Source organism: Scyliorhinus canicula, chromosome 13 (assembly GCF_902713615.1).
Source record: "Scyliorhinus canicula chromosome 13, sScyCan1.1, whole genome shotgun sequence".
NCBI lineage: Eukaryota > Metazoa > Chordata > Chondrichthyes > Carcharhiniformes > Scyliorhinidae > Scyliorhinus > Scyliorhinus canicula.
The window spans coordinates 116,815,898-116,835,853 of record NC_052158.1 but is presented as its reverse complement, the minus strand read 5'-3'; the positions used below and the strand labels follow the sequence as shown (position 1 = coordinate 116,835,853).

At 41.4% G+C, this 19,956-nt stretch overlaps 1 protein-coding gene across 7 annotated transcripts in view; it reads left to right on the top strand.

The window, feature by feature from the left end:
- LOC119976607 (arf-GAP with coiled-coil, ANK repeat and PH domain-containing protein 2-like) overlaps nucleotides 1-19,956 on the top strand; it is a 174,338-nt gene that overhangs the window by 49,536 nt on the left and 104,846 nt on the right. For all 7 annotated transcript variants that reach the window (XR_005462949.1, XR_005462948.1, XM_038817221.1 and 4 more), the window contains exons 3-5: nucleotides 4,538-4,657; nucleotides 5,469-5,522; nucleotides 17,078-17,136. Coding sequence is in view for 5 of the 7 variants with exons in the window: in XM_038817221.1 (XP_038673149.1) it covers nucleotides 4,538-4,657; nucleotides 5,469-5,522; nucleotides 17,078-17,136 (233 nt within the window). In the remaining 2 variants the exon portion in view is untranslated. The remainder of the gene's footprint in view (nucleotides 1-4,537; nucleotides 4,658-5,468; nucleotides 5,523-17,077; nucleotides 17,137-19,956) is intronic.

The window sequence follows — 19,956 nt, the reverse complement described above, 5'->3', positions numbered from 1 at the left end:
AATATATTTCTCCTCACCAGAAGTTCCTGAGTGGGATTCTCCACATACTTCCCATCCACCTCCAAGATTTCCTCTACCATCTGCTGCCACTCCTCTCTTGCCTTTCTGTCCACGTCAGCCTTAAACAAGATGATCTTGCCCCTTATCACGGCCTTCAGCCCCCAGACCACTGACGGCGTGACCTCCCAGTTCCTATGGGACCCCACATAGTCAGCAATCACCTTTCCCACCTTTACACACAAATTTAGGTCTGCAAGCAGCCTCGCGTCCAACTTACAAGCTGCCCTCTGTGCCAACACCTTCGTTCCCCACGCCTGAGGGGGTCACTGAGTGCGGCTTAGAACTATCCACCCTCTCTCTCTCTCTCTCTCTCTCTCTCTCTCTCTCTCTCTCTCTCTCTCTCTCTCTCTCTCTCTCTCTCTCTCTCTCTCTCTCACTCACATAGAATTTCATTAGAATTTACAGTGCAGAAGGAGGCCATTTGGCCCATCGAGTCTGCACCGGCTCTTGGAAAGAGCACCCTACTCAAGGTCAACACCCCCCACCCTATCCCCATAACCCAGTAACCCCACCCAACACTAAGGGCAATTTTGGACACCAAGGGAAATTTATCATGGCCAATCCGCCTAACCTGCACATCGTTGGACTGTGGGAGGAAACCGGAGCACCCGGAGGAAACCCACGCGCACACGGGGAGGATGTGCAGACTCCGCATAGACAGTGACCCAAGCCGGAATCAAACCTGGGACCCTGGAGCTGTGAAGCCATTGTGCTATCCACAATGCTACCGTGCTGCCTCTCTCTCTCCTCCTCCTCCCCACACACACACACATACACATACCGTATATACTCGCGTATCATGCGATCTCGCGTATCATGCGACCCCTAAATTTTCGTCCCCAAAACATGATTTTATTCTATATCTCATGTATCATGCGAGTCACTTTTTTGGAAATTAATGCCCAAACTAAAACTTCCAAATGGTATCATTGTCTGTGGATTCTGCAGAGTGGATTCTGTTGTGAAAGCTGTTCGCGAATCGAACAGCTTTCCAGCTGGCTTGACTAGCGTCGTTCAGCCACTTGACGTATCCATTCATAAAAACAGCAAGTAAAACACCCGCGAATTTTGTATCGGAAAAAGACGGCCTTGTATTGAATAAACTACCCACAGCATTCTAATGGGAAGATGTTCAGCACTTGACGTATCCATTCATAAAAACAGCAAGTAAAACACCCGCGAATTGTCTGTTAATTCACATGTACCTCACATTAACCTGGAATATTAGATATAGGATAGATATTGGAATCCTTGCAGCTTTATTCTCTCAGCAAATGTCTTGAACCTGCAATAGCCGGATTGCACTAAACATTTGGGGATCTAGTCTGTTTGGAAAGCTGATTTTGGGAGTTGCTTGCAATTGTAGTTGTTTGGGTTCTTTTTTCTTTTGGTCCTTTGTTTTTTTTCCCCAGTGCCAAACCCATAAAAACCACGGTGAGGCAGACAACCATGTGTGTATTTTTGAGAAGTTCCACTCACCATTTGAAATTAAACAGGAAGAAGAATCTCCGCATGAATGTTTTCATCATACATTGACCTCACCAGCACGAGGAAAGTACATTTAGGGACATTCCATGCAGAGGCAAATACTATGCTCAGCTAAATAATATGTGGCAATGTTTATCAGAGTTGAGGTCTTCTGATTATAGGCCTTTCCTGTTTTCGGTACAGTGTCCTTGACTCATTGTCCATTGCAGTGTCAGTAACAGATTCACACCTTCCACACTCCAGGAAATATACAAGGGCAGATACTTTGCTAGCGTATTGGTCATTTTAACTGTGCCATAATGCTTAATATATTCAGAGTGTGACCAAAGTGTTTTCTCCAAAATCCTTGCATCATTTGCCTATCTCCAGCTCTCCGTCTGTAACATGCACCAGTGGGGGGTGGGGAGGTGTTGAACTTTTGTATGTCTGATTCCATCCGCCAGAGGTTGCAAGCCCGACTGCATGGACAAGGCTGGTCCAATTTTCATTGGAGGCCATTGGAACTTTATCAGTGAGCTACCAGCACTGAGGGAATGTAAGACACATCCTGCTGATCAGGACAACGCGGGATCTAGCAACTCCTCAGCAGAGCAGAGCTGGGCGCGGACCTTAAAGGACAGGGCACTGGATGTTAGGTGCAGCACTTAAGGATTGACAGCAGTTGCGATCTTTTCAGTCGGGGCAGGAGGAACACGCACGTCCATTGAGCCCTAACAATAATCACTGCATTTGTTTGTACGTTTTGCAAGCAGCCTTCAATTTCATTTTCATAATACAACTGAAGAGGAGGGAACTATATGAACCATGCATAAGGAAAGTGGGTAAATTAACCTCTTAACATCCAACCAACAAAAAAAACTAATAAGCACATATCATGGGACAACAACGTGAAGACAAGCAGTCTGCCAAATCTATCCGTTAAGGAAAGTCTTTTCCCTAGCCATCTTGATATTCATTCATAAAAACAGCAAGTAAAACACCCGCGAATTTTGTATCGGAAAAAGACGGCCTTGTATTGAATAAACTACCCATATGATCAGGAAGACAACCTGAACAAAGAACCAATAGTCGTTAATGATTTGGATACTACTCTACAGATTTTGACCACAGCATTCTAATGGGAAGATGTTCAGCCACTTGACGTATCCATTCATAAAAACAGCAAGTAAAACACCCGTGAATTTTGTATCTCGCGTATCATGCGACCCCCCAAATTTAGGTTACAATTTAGGTCTTCAAAAGTCGCATGATACGCGAGTATATACGGTATATTCAAATTCGGTATGGCAGCCACCGTCCTCTTCATTAACCCTACGTTGTTCTAATTTGGGGCATACATGCTAACCAACACCACCAACCTCGTCTCCAAAGCACCCTTTACTATAATATGCCTGCCTCCACTGTCTCCACCTGAAATTTCACTCTCTTACCTCTTACCGTGAGGCTGATCAGGACAACGCGGGATCTAGCAGCTCCTCAGCAGAGCAGAGCTGGACGCGGACCTTAAAGGACAGGGCACTGGATGTTAGGTGCAGCACTTAAGGATTGACAGCAGTTGCGATCTTTTCAGTCGGGGCAGGAGGAACACGCACGTCCTGGGGGCCTCACGGTAGCATGGTGGTTAGCATCAATGCTTCACAGCTCCAGGGTCCCAGGTTCGATTCCCGGCTGGGTCACTGTCTGTGTGGAGTCTGCACGTCCTCCCCGTGTGTGCGTGGGTTTCCTCCGGGTGCTCCGGTTTCCTCCCACAGTCTAAAGATGTGCGGGTTAGGTGGATTGGCCATGCTAAATTGCCCGTAGTGTAAGGTTAATGGGGGGATTGTTGGGTCACGGGTATGCGGGTTACGTGGGTTTAAGAAGGGTGATCATTGCTCGGCACAACATCGAGGGCCGAAGGGCCTGTTCTGTGCTGTACTGTTCTATGTTCTACCTAATGTTCATGGCGGTGAAGGTTTCTTTACCCTGGTTCGAAGACTTTAGATATGGTCTGAGCTTCCTGGCTGAAAATTGTGGACTTTCTTCTCAGGCTGTTAGATGTAAACTGGCATGTCTGTTTCTGAGGATGCTGGAAGTCATACCATTCCCCTTTTGATTCTTCAACTGTGTATTTGACTGTCTACCCCTCTCAAATTCCTTGGCTCAAGAAATTAGCATGTGTAGACCTCCACTGATCCCTTAGTTATCAAGGTAAGCTGTTTCTACTAATAGGGCATCTGTCTAGATACTAGATACCTGCTAATTCTGTTACTGGGAAAGTCTGATCTTATCATGCCTTTTAAGTGCTGACTACTGATGTCACTTGGCAAATTTCTATCTGTTGCTGGGAAGATAGCGTCATATTGTGCCTTGTTAAATTAGTTTTATTAGCTGTTACTAGGCAGATCCATGACACTTGCTAAGAGCACCTATTTCCACCTCTAACAGTGCCTTACTGCACCTGTCTCAGCTTGTCTGGTGTTGGAACCCTCATTCATACTCTGTATTCCTTGGACTCTTTGCTGGTCCTCCTACATTCTACCCTCCTCAACCTGAAGTCATCTAAAATTCTGCCCATAATCTGATGGACTAGACTTGGGCAGTTTTATTACTCCTGTGCTTACTGAAATACATGACCTCCTGGGCAAGTCACATCTTGATTTAGAAGTTCTTATCCTTGTTTTCAAATCACTCCCATGGTCTCGCCTTTCCCCATCTCTGTGATCTCTTCCACCCACAACCATCAATATATCTGCGATCATCTGATTCTGTCCTCTTGGTGGCTATACTTTCAGTTGCCCATGCTCCAAATTCTGCAATGTCCTTCCCTAATCACTGTCTTTTTAACCTTGTTTTTCTGCTCTCGGACATTCTTTAAAATCTAGCTCATAGACCAAATTATTGGCCATCTGTCCAAATATCCCCTATGCCACTTGGTGTCATGTTTCACAGACTTAATAAGATAGCCACATTACATTTTTATCCTGGGAATCACAAGCTTTTTCTGTTTTAGGTTGTGAAGCTATGTGCTGGAATGATAGATGCTGGGAAGAACTTCTGCAACGCTAACAGACTGTTTGTAAATGGAATTCGTGAGCTTGCCCAACTGTCCACCAAGGATGAAGTTATTGAGGTAAGAAGCCTATTCTGGATGAATTGCAATGTTGTCAGAATAGTTGGACTTCTGTAGACAAAGGATTAAAGGTTGACCGTGTTTCTATACCTAATTGGGTTATAGTTTAGAAATGCTGTCATTTCGGAAGTAAAGGCACGCTTTCTCTACCAAGCTCTGTTGTATTTGCTTTCCCTTTTATGTTTTGCATGCACTTGGCGCCCGCCGCCTGCGCCCCTCGCGCCCGCACCACTGCCTGAGGGTAATCTGGATCAACTTTGGTATCACTCTTGACTGAGTCTTTGTCACTTCCAGACATGACAGTTTCGATGTTGTGCTGGTCAGCCTCGTATTCTCCAATTTCTGTAAAATATAGCTCACCAAAAATCTGCCGGCCTTATCTTACCCAAGTTCTCCTTACTCATTACATCTGCCCTTATTGACCTGCCTTGACTCCTGACCACCCAGTTGTTTTCCTTGTATTTAAAAACCCTCCTTGCCTGTGTAAATCTCCATCAGTTTGCAGTGCACGTTTTCCCATGTCCTCTGAATACTCCCTATTGCGTTCTGCTGATTTGCATTCTGAGGTTCCCACTGTAAACCCCGTGTGCCTCTCCTTAATCCTCAAATCTTTGATCAACTGTTTGCCCCCCCCCCCACCTCCATTCTTTAGCTCAACATTAATTATTTTTTCCCTTATCCCTTATTGTGGGTACTTTGGCATGTGTTTCAATGTAAATACAACTAGTTATGTTTTTGAATATAGGATTATGAATTGCTTATATGAAGACTATTCAAAATTTATGCTTCTGACTATGCTTACTTCCAATAGAACAGCCTGATGAGGTTTTCAGAGAGCCTTCAGGAAATGGTTAATTTTCACTCGGTAAGTCATAGTTTCTGGCATTGATGTCCTGTGAATGCATCCTCTTTGACATGCCTTTGTGTCAACAACTTAAACATTGTTATTAGTTTGACCTTTTTTTAAAGCATCTCCTGATAACTCTATTTTTACTCCATTAGATATCAGTATTATAGTAGATTATGGGGCAATATTGGTCATTTTGAATTGTCCAAGAATACGTTGTTAAACTGTGTCACCTAGTTGCCAAAGCCTTGAACTGCTGAGTCTAATACAGACACTTTATGTTAATTTACCTACCCTATAATGGTTTGAATGCCCAGTCATATGATAGTGACATATCCGGACCATCATGCTTGGTTTAAAACGTTCTGGCTGATGTCTTGTCTATCGTTTTTGTTTTCTACATCATGGTCATTAATCTTAACTGGTGTGTAATCTGCTGTCATTTACCAATGTGTTTCTTTAATTAACCTTTGCACAAGAGCAGCTCATGTGATCTGTCTCCTGTTCTTATCTGTGTGAAGAAGCCTCAACCAGTTGTTTCTGTATTTTTCTCAGTGTAGACCAACAATTTATTATGATGGGAATGATATAATTATTCACTTCAAGAAACCATCCCTATGCAACAGACGAATCTTGCAGATTTTAATTTTATTTTTCCTTTTGAGGAAGTTGGGAAAGCACACAGGCCAGGGTTTTCACATTAGCAGTAACTGGAAGCAATTCTATTAGTGACCCGTGACTGGCTAGCAATTGTAAGTTGCCTCTGGTTTTGTTGTCTTCTCTTCTACTTAACTGTTGATGAGGAAATTAACACAGTATTGAAGGAGGATATTAGCTCCGAAAATGTGGAATCTGTATGGGTAGAGTTTTGGTGTTACTTTGGACATAATTGCATTTGAAGCAGTCCAGAGAATAAGGATTACTTAATTGATTTCTCAGTCGAAGAGGTTAACATGTGAGAAAGTGTTGAGTAGTTTGAGCCTATAATCTGTGGAATTTAGAAGAATTACAGGTAATCTTTTTTTCTAAATTTCGAGTATCGAGTTCTTCCAATTAAGGAGCAATTTAGTGTAGCCAATGCACCTACCCTGCACATCTTTTTGCGTGTGGGGGCGAGACCCACGGGGAGAATGTGCAAACTCCATATGGACAGTAACCCAGGGCCGGGATCGAACCTGGGTCCTCTACGCTGTGAGGCAGCAGTGCTAACCACTGTGCCACCATGCTGCCCAAAATGAGAGGTAATAATAATAATAATAATAATAACGATCTTTATTAGTGTCACAAGTAGGCTTACATTAGCACTGCGATTAAGTTACTGTGAAAATCCCCTAATCGCCACACTCCTGCGCCTGTTCAGGTTCACTGAGGGAGAATTCAGAATGTCTAATTCACCTAACGAGCTCATCTTTCGGGACTTGTGGGCGGAAACTGGAGCACCCGGAGGATACCCAGGCAGACACTGGAAGGACATGCAGAGTCCGCACAGACAGTGGCCCAAGCCAGGAATCAAACCCGGTTGCTCTGAAGCAACAGTGCTAACCATTGTGTTACCGTGCCGCCCACTGTGCTACCATTAGTGAAACGTGAAACATCAGATACTGAGGGGGCTTGACGGTGTGTGGATGCTGAGAGGATGGTTCCCCTTGTGGGAGGAGTCTAGAATGGGGGGGTGGGGGGGGGGGGGGGGGGGTGGGGGGGGGGGGGGTGGACAGACACACCATTTCATAATTAGTGATCTTCCATTTAAGACTTGGATGAGGAGATTTTGTTTCTCTCGTGGTTCAGGAGTCTGGAATTCTCTTTCCCAGAGGGGTGGAGGCTGGATCATTGAATTTATTCAAAGCTGAGTGAATACATTTTTGATATACATGTGAGTCGAGGGCAATTGGAACAGACAGGATAGTGGAGTTGAGCCCACAGTCAGGTCAATTATGATCTTCTGGAATGGCGGAGCGGACTCAAAGGGCCAAAAGGCCGCCTCTTAATTCTTCTTGTATTTTCTCTTCACCGGTCATTTGACTCCCTGCTTTAGTCTTGGATCTTACACATGGCTGCATGATGCCCTATGATGCATGACTGAGAATTTTAAACATGAAAGAAAATTTTTGTATTGGAAATAGTCCTCGAGTGTTAACATCTGCCAGTTTGATAGAAGTGCCTAATTTTATTTTTCACTTCATTGGATACTTGCTATTTTGGTTCTCCACTTGCATTGGGGTGCTAATCTGCAAATTACAAGTGTAGCCGACATAGCTCTTGCTCATTCATGATCAGATAGCAGAAGAAGCAACTGGCATCATTGTATTGATGTATACCCACTCGGCCTGTTGTGATTCCCCCCCCCCCCCCCCCCCCCCCCCCCCCCCCCCCCTCAGAATGGTAATTGATGATCCAGAATTACATATGGCTCTCTTTCTTGACACAGTTGCACCAGATGTCTGTAAAACAACCTCTTTGTGAATGGAATCTTGTAATGGGATTTGGTTCCCCAAAGGTTGAAACTCAATAGACTGGATAGCGGCAAAGTAACACTGATTGTCAATCTTGCTGAGAGACCTCGCAATCTCTGGTGAGATTTCTACACACACCATGTAATTTTACTTCCACCGATTGCATAGTTCTTTATTGGGCATTCAGTGTTGAGCAGCAGTCATGCCATCAGGTTCACGGACATTCAAAAAGGAAATTAAAAACACTAAAATAAATCTTTTTTTGTTTTGAATATGGGCGAAGATAGAAGCTAAGATATTTTGAAAAACCTTAAAAATAAACAGAAGGAGGGTAAAAATAAAAAAATCCATGGAGGAGTGTGTTACGCACTGAACTATATTTACATTTGTATTTGTATCTTTTGTTGTTGTAAGACCATAAATGCCTTTATAAAATGTTTGTTTAAAAAAAACCCACCAATTAATTTAACAGAACTCCATAATTAGAAAATTACTTTAAGATCAGTTCTGTTCAATAAATTGTATTAAAAATCCAGTTACCTTTTGTGGACTTTCTAACAGCAATATTAACAGGAAAGTTAAAATTCTCAATAATTTCAGAGACCATCGTCTCTGGGAGGAGCCACAGCATGGCCCCTGTTGGAATTCTGAATGACAGCAGCAGGATTTGAAATGAATGAAATGCAAATCGCTTATTGTCACGAGTAGGCTTCAATTAAGTTACTGTGAAAAACCCCTAGTTGCCACATTCTGGCGCCTGTTCGGGGAGGCTGTTACGGGAATCGAACCGTGCTGCTGGCATGCCTTGATCTACTTTAAAAACCAGCGATTTAGCCCAGTGTGCTAAACAGCCCCTCTCTCATTTCCCCCCTCATGCGTTCATACTTAATGTCCTGAAGTTGCGATAATGGCAGAGTGATAATGGCAATTGTCCGTATTTGGCTGCAAACCCCGCATGCTCCAAGGGCAGACAATCCTTCCTCTGCCTATCAAACCAGTACTTTTGTATATAGTTGTGCATTAACTGCTGTAAGCTGGCACAAGCATGATGGACCGACCATATGACCACTTCCTGTGATGTATCATTTTATGATTTAAAAAAATGGTCAGATTATTAAAGTTTTAAACCTAAGACATGATAAGTGACTTAAATAATGCTGCAAGTGAGATCTGTTGGGTACATATCACTGTTGTTGTGCATTGGTCAACATAATTTTAAACCTGAAAATCATTCAACATGAAAATAAATTCTGTACTCTGGCCACCCTCCTGAGTGCAATAATGATAGGTGTGGGCGTGTTTTAATTAATGAGTAGTATGCAGAAAGGTGACCTATTTATTTTATATTAAATATAAATGTATGATGTTCTTTACATTATGTCCATGTCACAGATATTCATTACATCATTCTGGACTGTTTTGTTACCATAGAAGCCAATGTTCTTTAGTCTGTGACTCATTCACACAACAGATGTGTGTAAAAGATTATAGCTCCTAGAATAAAAGAGACAGTAGCAACATAGATATAAAAGCAGACCGTAATGGTTAATGGATATTTTTCAGGCTGCAGTGAGATTTGCAATGGTTTTCCCCAGGGTTCGGTATTGGGACCCTTGCTTTTCCTGATATATTAAAGAGTTGATCTTGGTGTGCAGGAGACCATTTCAAAGTTTTCAGATGATACAAAGCTCCAAAATACTGTAAACTGAAGTGACCAGCGTAGAACTTCAAAAGGACATGGACAGGTTGGTGGAGTGGGCAGATAAATGGCACATGAAGTTCAATGCGGAGAAGTGTGATGCATTTTGGTAGGAAGAACATGGAGAGACTATATCATATACAATTCTTAAGGGGGTGCCGAAGCAGGGGGACTTGGGTGGATTTGTGCATAAGTCATGAAGGGTGGCAGGACAAGTGGACAGAGCAGTTAATAAAATATATATTCTGGGCTTTATTAATAGGGGTGTTGCCAATTTAATGGAATACTATCCCACGAGCGTCACCAATAATGTTTCTCTTTAGAGTCGCTAATATGATACTGAGGCTCTTTTTATGATATGATGTTATGTCCCAACATCACCGCCAATACTGAACCACAAGGCTTTCCCGTATATCAGTTAAATGACCACCCAACCAGTTAGTCAGTTCAAGTTCAAAGATGGTTTATATACTACACAAGGGTTACTTTGTCATGCAAGCACAATGTACTACAAGTTAAACTACACCTATAAACTATAATAACCTACACATAACTTTAGGCGACAGGCACTGTACAAGTGGCTAAGGCCTTTATCTTGATCTCACGTGACTGGTTTAAAGAAGTGGCTCTGTCTCTGCTGGGCTTATCCATCAGGTAGCGATTGTTGGTCTTGAACTTGGCTGTCCGGTCGTTATGCTGCAGTTGGGCTGGCACAGGCCGGATTCAAAGGAGGCTGGCACAGGTTGGGTCCAAAAGAGACAGAACACATGGCTGTGTCCTCTTTTATCCCTCTGGGATTTTGCGCTCTTTGGGGTGGTCCTTGACCTTGGAACCAATAGTTCGACAGGGCTCTGATCACTGTCTTCGATTTCGGCCAATAATGGGCCGGGTGCCTTGGTAGCTGTATGGGTCATTAGCGATCATTGACCTTGACAGTTGGGCTCTCTGAGTAAAGGGAGTGGCGCTGATCAGTCTGTGGCTGGATCGATTTCTTGATTGGAGTCCTATTGTTCTGGGAAACAGGCCATTAAGAATGCAAACGAGCGGGGGTTTCTATCAGGTCTAGCTACCTGTGTTTCAGATACACATAAGCTCTGTATCTGTCTGAGTCCTGGGTTGGCCATAATTTCCATGGTCCTTTGCAGGTGGCCACCTTAGATGGCTACAGGGGCATGGAGTACAAGAGCAAGGATATTATGCTGAACTTGTACAAGACACTAGTTAGACCTCAATTGGAATATTGTGTACAGTTCTGGCCGCCACACTATAGGAGCGATGTGAACACATTGGAGACAGTGCAGAAGAGGTTTACAAGAATGGTTCCAGGGGTGGAAAACTTCAGTTATGAGGATAGATTGGAGAGACTGGGACTGTTCGCCTTGGAGAGAAGAAGGCTGAGAGGAGATTTGATAGAGATTTTCAAAATCATAAAGTGGCTGGACCAAATAGATGGGGAGAAACTGTTCCCGCTCGTAAAAAGATCATGAACGAGAGGGCAGAGATTTAAAATGATTTGTAAAAGAAGCAAATTTGATATAAGAAAAGTTTTTCAACCAAGTAGTTCAGGTCTGGAATGCACTACCTGGAAGTGTTCATAAGATACAAGAGCAAAATTAGGCCATTCGGCCCATCGAGTCTGCTCCGCTATTCTATTATTGTTGATATGTTCCTCGTCTGCTACCTACAATGAGCTGGATTGCAAAATCAGCCAGAGCATCTTCTCCCTAGAACATAAGACCGAGAAGCGGGAGTCGGCAATTTAGCCTCCCGAACCTAATACCCTCAATGTGGTCATGGCTGATCTCATCCTGACCTCTACTCCCATCCTGCCCGTTCACCATAACCCTTCAACCCATTACCAATTAAAATCTGTCTAATACCTCCTCAAATGTATTCATTGTCCCTGCATCCACCACACTTTGGGGTAGCGAAAGTGTGGGGCAGGTCGGTGCAACTGGGGCATTGAAGAGGGCATTGGATTAATAATTGAATAGCAATAATGTGCAGATGTATGGGGAAATGGCAGGGGAATGACCATTGGATCATGATGCTCATTTCCAGAGCCAGTGCAGACACAATGGGTCAAATGGCTTTGTCCTGTGCCGTAACCATTCTGTGATCAAGGAAATCATGTAGATTGGCAGATAAGTAGCTTACTTTGTCATGAAAAAAAGTACAAACATGATACAACTTTCTGCAGTCCGATTGGCCAGATCATTGAAATGTCTTAATGGTTTGGGCAATGATTGCAATGTTATTTCTGGTGTGGTTTTTCCAGTAGAACGTGTTATGTATGCGTAAGGGTAAAATAGAGAATATCTGCAGGAAACAAAATTGCATTTTTAGCATGCTGATTTGGATAGTTGGGTTTCCAGACTGAAGTCCATTTAAATAAAAACTGCCTTAAATGTACACCATTCTGGTCTTTCCACTTCTGAATATCACTAGCCATTATATCTTGTTGAGAAATTATGATTTAACTCCCATTTATATTTACTATTGTAAACACTCCAGTATTGAAAGACAGTCAATTTTTAAACATTCTTTCCTGTAATGTGGACATCGCTGACTAGGCCAGCAGTTATTGCCCATCCCTAATTGTGCTTGAGAAAGTGGTGAGTAGTTGCTGTCTTGAAACATGGCAGTCCATGTGATGTAGGTACACCCACAGTGCTGTTGGGGTGGGAGTTCCAGGATGTTAATCCAGCAGCTATGAAGGAACATTAATCGTTCCAATTCAGCAATATGGTGGTTTGGAGGGGAACTCTCTCATTTTCTTTCTCTAAATCCAATCTTGCCTATCTTTCTTTATCTGATTTGGCATTTCTTTCACTTGCTCTAATTCTCCCTCTTTCTTGGTGATTCTTTATTTTATTTCTCAATGCTTGAATATAATTAGTTAAGGCGCTACACTGTTTGTTCTGTTGGTCATCAGCAGCCCAGATGCCTTGTTGTTCTCGCCATGCCGCACCGTGAGATGTTTGATATTAGAGATGCTGCATAATTATAGAATATTTTTGCGGGAGCAAGTTGAACAGGGCATGTTGCGATATGTTATGCTTCAGCAATGTTTGAGCCATTAAACAGATACACATCACTGAAAATATAGTGCCACGTGTCATTCATTTTAATTCATGTCATTGTTAATTTTGTTATCTGAATTTGTGATACGCTGAATATGGTGGGTAGTATTATTCTGCCAAGTAATGTCAAATTTACTATATATCGCATATCCAATCATTGTCAGAGGTTGTTGAGGCTTGCAGCAATTTAAAACGCTTTTGCTTGTAATGTCTTTCAGTTTAAACTTAATAGTTACCCAGTTACCCATGAATGATACGACTAAATACAAATATGTGATGTGAAAAATGAATTTATTCATCTGACAAACGAAAGGGGTAATAAAAAGCATCAGTATTGAATCATATGAAAAAGAACAAATGTGAAATGCAGGTAAACAAGATTGTAATGTTAAGATGCATGAATCAGATTTAATTAAACCAAGTTAAGTGTTAGGTGCGGTTAATTATACCTATTTGAAGCTTCAACTGATATTACATGATGCAATACCTCTGTAAAAGTTACGGAGCATGATGCAAAATGTTTCATTGCACATGGAAAATGCATTTGTCATCTCTTTCAATTGCAAATCAAATTATTAATTGTCAAGCTTGCTTGGGTGTGTATAATATAGAAAAAAAACTATAATCCAACTATTTGGGAAAAAACACTTTCTATGCTTTCCATGTTCCGTCCGACTCCTAACTTGTGTCAGGCATGTGGTGCATAGGTTTTGGGTAGTTAGGAGGTGAGTTACTGACTGCAGAATTCCCAGCCTCTGACTTGCTCTTGTAGCCACAGTATTTATATGATTGGTCCAGTTCAGATTGTGTGACTGTGTCAAATTTTGCTTTGTAACACACCTGTGTAGTGCATTGGGATGATTCATTTTAGGACAAGCACTATAGAAATGCAAGTTGTTGTAGTTCTTATGATAGATTGAGAAAAGTCCAGTGTAAAGGTCTTGACTGCATATACACTTTATCAGTAGTCATTCCGCAAATCCTTCCTGATTTCATATTGATGAAATGTTTTTACAGCCGGTGAACTTGTGAAGATGAGACAGTTCATCAGACCTCCCGTAGGGACCTACAGATGTTGTTAACCAGCAGATCAATCTGGAGTGCTCTCATTCCTATATTTATCTTTCCATGTCCTTTTTTTTGCCTGGGATGATATTACCCTGCGTCCCTGTTGTTTAGTTCAAGGAGCGGTCACGTGATGAAACGGGGTATGCTTAGAAATGGATAAAATTGCAGATGTTGAGGGCAAATAATCTTGGAGGACATTTAGAAACCAGAACATGATGAGTGGAGCGATGGTCTGGAGGCGATGCAAAGAGCTGATAGAAAAGAATGTGAACCTGGGTCTGCAGAATCAGTACACTGACAGATCCCTATCTTTGTCACTTCCTGGGATCAATAATAATTTATGATGTGAATTTCAAATTAAGTTGTGTTGACAATTAACAGGTTGTGCATTTCAATGATTTAGTGCACAATGCATATGATCATGGAGCTGGAGATGGCCCAAGGAAGTCATAATCATAACTCTAATTTTTTCTAGATCTTAGAAAAAATATTTTTAGGTAGAGAAGTTTATTGAGGTAGTGATATTAGATTTGTCTGGAAAATAAATGGTAAACGAGAGAACCATTTCGAACTATAATCAGTTAGGTTTAGTAACTTCTGCACATGATATCACTGTGATCTGGAGTTATCCAAGGATCTAAATTTGGGCTCTCCATTCTTATCCAAATGCTGCCCTCCAGTATGACATATGACATCTTTTCCACCTGTATTCTGATACCCGGTTCGCCGCCACCTCTCTCCACCCCTCTACTTTCTCTGATTTCTTTTTTTCATACTGCTTGTGTGATGCGGAGTATTGGATGAGAGAAATTTATTATAAATAGATAGAGCAGAATGAAGTCATTGACCTCAGTCCCTGTAAGAGTTATGTTTCTTGGCCAATCGCCCCATTCCTCTCACTGGCCAATGTCCAAGGCTATACCAGGTCAGTTGTAAACTGTGCCCTATTTGATCCCAAGCAAAGCTCCTGACTCCATATCCTCTCCATTAACAAGACCACCTGCTTCCACCTCCAAAACATTCCCGAGCACCACCCTTTCCTTCCATTCATCTGTTGAAAACCTCATCCTTTGAAATTGAACTATTCAAATGTTCCTCTCACTGGCCTGCATCTATCGTAAACGTGAGCTCATCCAAATCTTTGCTAACTCACAAGTATTTACCCATCACCCCTCACCGGTTCATCTAAATTGTTTTCCAATCCAGCAGCACCTTGTTTTTAAAATTGTCATAGTTTTCTGATCCTTCTGTGGTTTTGCTGTGAACTCCTACAACCATCTGAGATCTCGGGATTACTCTACTTTTAGGCTCTTGTACATCTCATGCCTACAGTTGCCTCGACCAAAACTCTGGTGCTTCCTCGCTAATCGTCTCTGCTTCTTGACCTTTTTATCCACCTTTAAGATCTTTCTTAAAACCTAGGCCTCAAAATATCTCGTTACTTGGCTCCTTGCCCAGTTTTGTTTGTTATTCCTGTGAAGTGCTTTTGGATGTTTTTCTACATTAAAGACGCCAGATAAGTTGTCACAAGGTGTGGTGCTTCACCAATTCGACCAGGGATTCCTCATGTATTGACTTTATTTGATCTGAGTAAGCAGAGCAGTCAATGAAATTGATGTCTTTGTCCCGGGAATACATAAGGAAATATTTTCCTAGGTTTATCCCCCTGATCCTATTAAGTGCTGATTGAGCACAGATTCAGGCATGACTAAATATCTCATAATTGATTAACTTGATGATTACTGCCCAGGGCTTGCATGGAGAATGTAGATATCAGTGTAGTAAGGCAGAGTATAAGAGGAATAGAGAGAGAAACGTAAACGCGAGGAATCTAAACCTTTGAGGGAGATGGGATAGATACCCCAATTTCTTGGTTGGTATAGCTAGGTTGTAACTGATCCGTACACTTCAAATGTTAAAAATCCAAGAAAGGCCCAGATTATGTTACTGGGCAATTGTGTAAGATGTTCACAATTGAAGACAATGGCAGCAATCTGTAAGTTAACATTAGATAGGTTCCATGTCTCTTTAAGCACCAGAAAGGTGCTGAAAGAATCAGGTTGAAAAGAATAAATTATTTCTAAGGTGAGAGTTGTGGTCAAGGATGGTGATCTTCATTTCTAACTGAATGCATCTTTAGAGATGGGCAATAAGTGTTGGCTGAGCTAGCGATGCCTGCATCTCATGAACGAATAAATAAAAATGCAGGATTAATGTTATTCATCTTGCCAACTGAGTGCTGAAGAATCCAATTTTGAAATCTGGTTACAGGCTTCCCTATGAATCAGTTAATATCAGACGTAGCAGTTTTGTGTGCTCAGCAGAGAGAAACAACTGCTTGACTTTCCAAACTACCACAGCTAGAGATGGGTGGGTGACGATTTGTAGTCTAAGGAATGCATCCCTTTAAGGATTCCAGGAGATTCATCCTAATGTGGCCAGAGGGGAGGAATTATCATGACGGACTTTTTATTTGAAGGATATTCTAGCATACGGCAATATGGGAAAAGAAGAATAAAAGCTGATGTTGGGTGGCGAGAGTGGGGAATAAATCGTTGTGGAATTCCTGAGTTATAATAATATTTGGTGAATTATTTTTGAATAACATGCTTATGAATTAATTTACAAGTCTTTTGCAATAATTAGGATGATCAACTATTTGAGAGGCATAGATTGAAAAGTACATCGTAGAACTTGGAATAAGACCATTTTCTCCTGAAAACAAAGTGGAAACTGGCTTTTTGTCTGGCTGTGGCAAAAAAAAAATACTTTTGTGAGCAATCAATAGAACCTGGCTGTTTACAAATGTAATATTCAATGTTTGATGAATAGTTTGATTTTAATCAGTTTATTGAAAAAACATGGGATTTGTGGTTTGTTAAATATGGTGTAATAAGCATTGTTAGGATAATGAACATGAATTCTATTTGATGCATCTTGAGAGATATATGGAAGACGTCCTTTTTGATGTACTGACATTGAATCATACAAGGATTGATAATGGATGGCTCTTTTAAAGAACAACCGATCAAATAGAGTTCAATTGCAATTGAGTTATATCATGAAAGCAAACTTTAGATGTAATTCCTCTTTGTAGCATCATTGTATTTTTAGTAGGTGGAGAATAAAACTTAATTGGAAGTGAAATTGCAGGTCATGTGTAGGTAATTGCTCTGGAGCAGGCGCCATTAATGTTTCCGTTGATTAAATAATTAAGGTATAGTAAACTTTGCCTCTATTTGTTATAAATTATTTTATTTTGTATTTCAGATTCTGTTTGACCAAGCCCAAAGATCCATCAAGTTGCAACTTCAGACATTTGTTAAAGAGTAGGCACTGTTTTATTGTTCTTATCCTTTCAATCATTTAAGCAAGACTAAAATATTTGACATAGCAAAAATTATGAAAATATTGTCTTAAAAATGTAATGGAAACTAGGAATGTTATGGTTCGAGATGACTGATGTGTCAGGGGTGAAAAATCAGAATACATTTATTCTGATAGAATGTGCATCTCATAATAATCACGGTGTGGTAGCACAGTGGTTAGCACTGTTGTTTTGCACTGGCAGAGACCGGGTTTGATTACCGGTTTGGGTTACTGTCTGTGTGGAGTCTGCACATTCTCCCCGTGTATGTGTGGGTTTCCTCCCATAAGTCTCGAAAGAGGTGCTTCTTAAGTGAATTAGGCATTCTGAATTCTCCCTCAGTGTACCCGAACAGGTGCCGTAGTGTGGCGACTGGGGATTTTCACAGTAACTTCGTTGCAGTGTTAATGTAAACCTACTTGTGACACTAATAAAGATTATTCAATCGCTGACTAGATATTGATACATGCAGAAAGGTAGATGCTGTGAATATAGTTATTTTGAGACACTGAACTAAAATTAGATGCACATATTTAAACTAGATGTACATATTTTCAACACATTTGTTTGTTGAACATAATGGTGATACAACCTTTTGGAACCTAAGTGTATGCAATGGCAGGTTTTTACAGTTTGAAAATCATTTGGCACTCCCACTATTATGTTTATTAGTAAAGTGCACCATTTCCTTGACTGGTTTGGCTTGAGAGGGTCCTGCCTTGGATGTATTTTAAAAGAAGAATGTTTGATTAGGCATGCTTTGTGAAGTTGTCTAAGAGTCAAGTGTGTGAGTTGAACAATGCTTCTTCCTTACCTAATTGAATCTCTGTTTGTTGCTCAGGTGTCCTGGCTGAATGTTCTTTTTAAAGGTATTGCCATGACCATGTAAAATTAGTTTCTTTAAGTGGTCTGTGAGCTAGCAATCAGTCTGTAAATATTGTTCATGTTTCTCTTTGTGCACCTAGTGGTGCGCACAGAGTTTATTTTTTTTCCACAGCTAATTATTCCTGGAGCAGGCCATTGGCACGTTGCCAGAGGCTTGTAGCTTGAGGGGTGCTACTCTGCATCAAGCATGGCTGATTGGGACTCTCTCCTGCTCTTGCTACCCTCCATTGGCACATTGGAAGGAATTTCCAGGCTGATGCTCAATTGTTGGCCATATTATGAATGTACCTTCCTTGACTAATCAGGTCCTAGGATGGGACTTGAACCTGGAACTTCAGTGTGTGTGACCTCCTGTTACCTTCTGGGTGATTTTAATTTAAAAAAATACCCAGCAGAAAAGCTTTAGTCTTAAACCAGATAAAAATGAGTTTGGTTACTAAAGCTATACCTTTAACTTCGGGGCTTCTCTGGACCCTTTTTCTTCATTGTCTTCAATGAATGTGCCAAATAGATCCAAAGTTAAATCGATTGATTTTTCTTCACCCATTTGTGGTTCTGTTCAGCTCCCAGTCTTTTGAATTCTCCCTTTAAGTGAGCAGGTTAACAATGGCCTCTTTCTTTGCTGACAACTCATACCTGCTTTGTTCAAAGTCTCATTTTGACGATACAAGGATCTCATTAAGAGGCTTTTTATGTACTAGCAAGAAGGTTTGATACTCTTGTTGTCTGGTTTGTCCTTTGAACAGTTTTAAAAAATGCCAGTTTTCCCTCGTTCCACTTAGATTAGCTTCTTAAAAATTTGTTTTGAGCTTGGTCAATAGCTTCTTCATTTTGAGTGTTAGTTTTTTTGTCCCCAAAACATTAAATCTGTTAATTCATAATTCATTTAGCAGATTCATGGTTTAAACTTAATTCAGGGTCCCCTAATGTAGCAGCTGTATTCTATGATACCATCCTAATGGGTGTGGCTACTCTTGTCCTGCTTCAGCACAGGCAAAACTATTGATTTCACTGCTAGCAGCATTCACCCTTTCTTAATCCTTCCTGTGATCCATTTTGATTTGGGAATACTGTAGATCTCTTTTTTGTTTCCTCCTACTCACTGGGCATAGCAGTACTCTCAACACCAAGTGACTACTCTCTGACTCTTGACTAAGTGGGGCATTGCATTAGTGGGTTTCCTTGGTCCCTGCATAATTCTGTGGCTTAGTCATTTCAATCTTCATGGGTTGTCCACTCCCCGTCGGGATTTGAAACCTGCTCAGATATCGGCAGCATTACAGATTCCTGCTAATTAAATTGTTCAGTTTGCTTTTTGAGTTTCATGAAATAACACCTTCCAGCTGCAAAGTCATTCCTGGCATGGATAAGCTTGAGATTACACAGTGTCACCAGCCAGTGAACAAGTTCACTCTGTGATTTTGCATCAATGGTACTTCAACAGTCTCTCTACTTAGTCCTCTGACTGTTGTTCTGGAATTTATCTTGCTTCTGTGTGGAAAATTCTCAATTCTCCATTCTGGCTGTGTCTGTAAACACTCAGTATCCTGGAGAATGTTGATCCCCTTTCCTGGTTCTTTGTAACTACTGGGGTCCTCTACGCAAGACATCCTGCTGGTTGTCTGTGCCTTTCTTTGCATTTGCGCAAAGAGTTACAATTGTGGTGACCATGGATACAGACTGTTGGAATACTGCTTGTGGTTTTCTTCATGCCGATGTTATATGGTCCAGTTTGCCACAATGAAAACAGACAGGGCTCAGCCCTGTAGCTCTGTGTTCTACATTTCTTCTTTTCAAGGTTTTGGAGGGAATTTTCTACTTTTCCTCATTCTCTCTTACCATTAGGATCTATTTCCTTTCTCTGTGTCCTTATCTTTCCCCTCCTGCTGTAAATCAT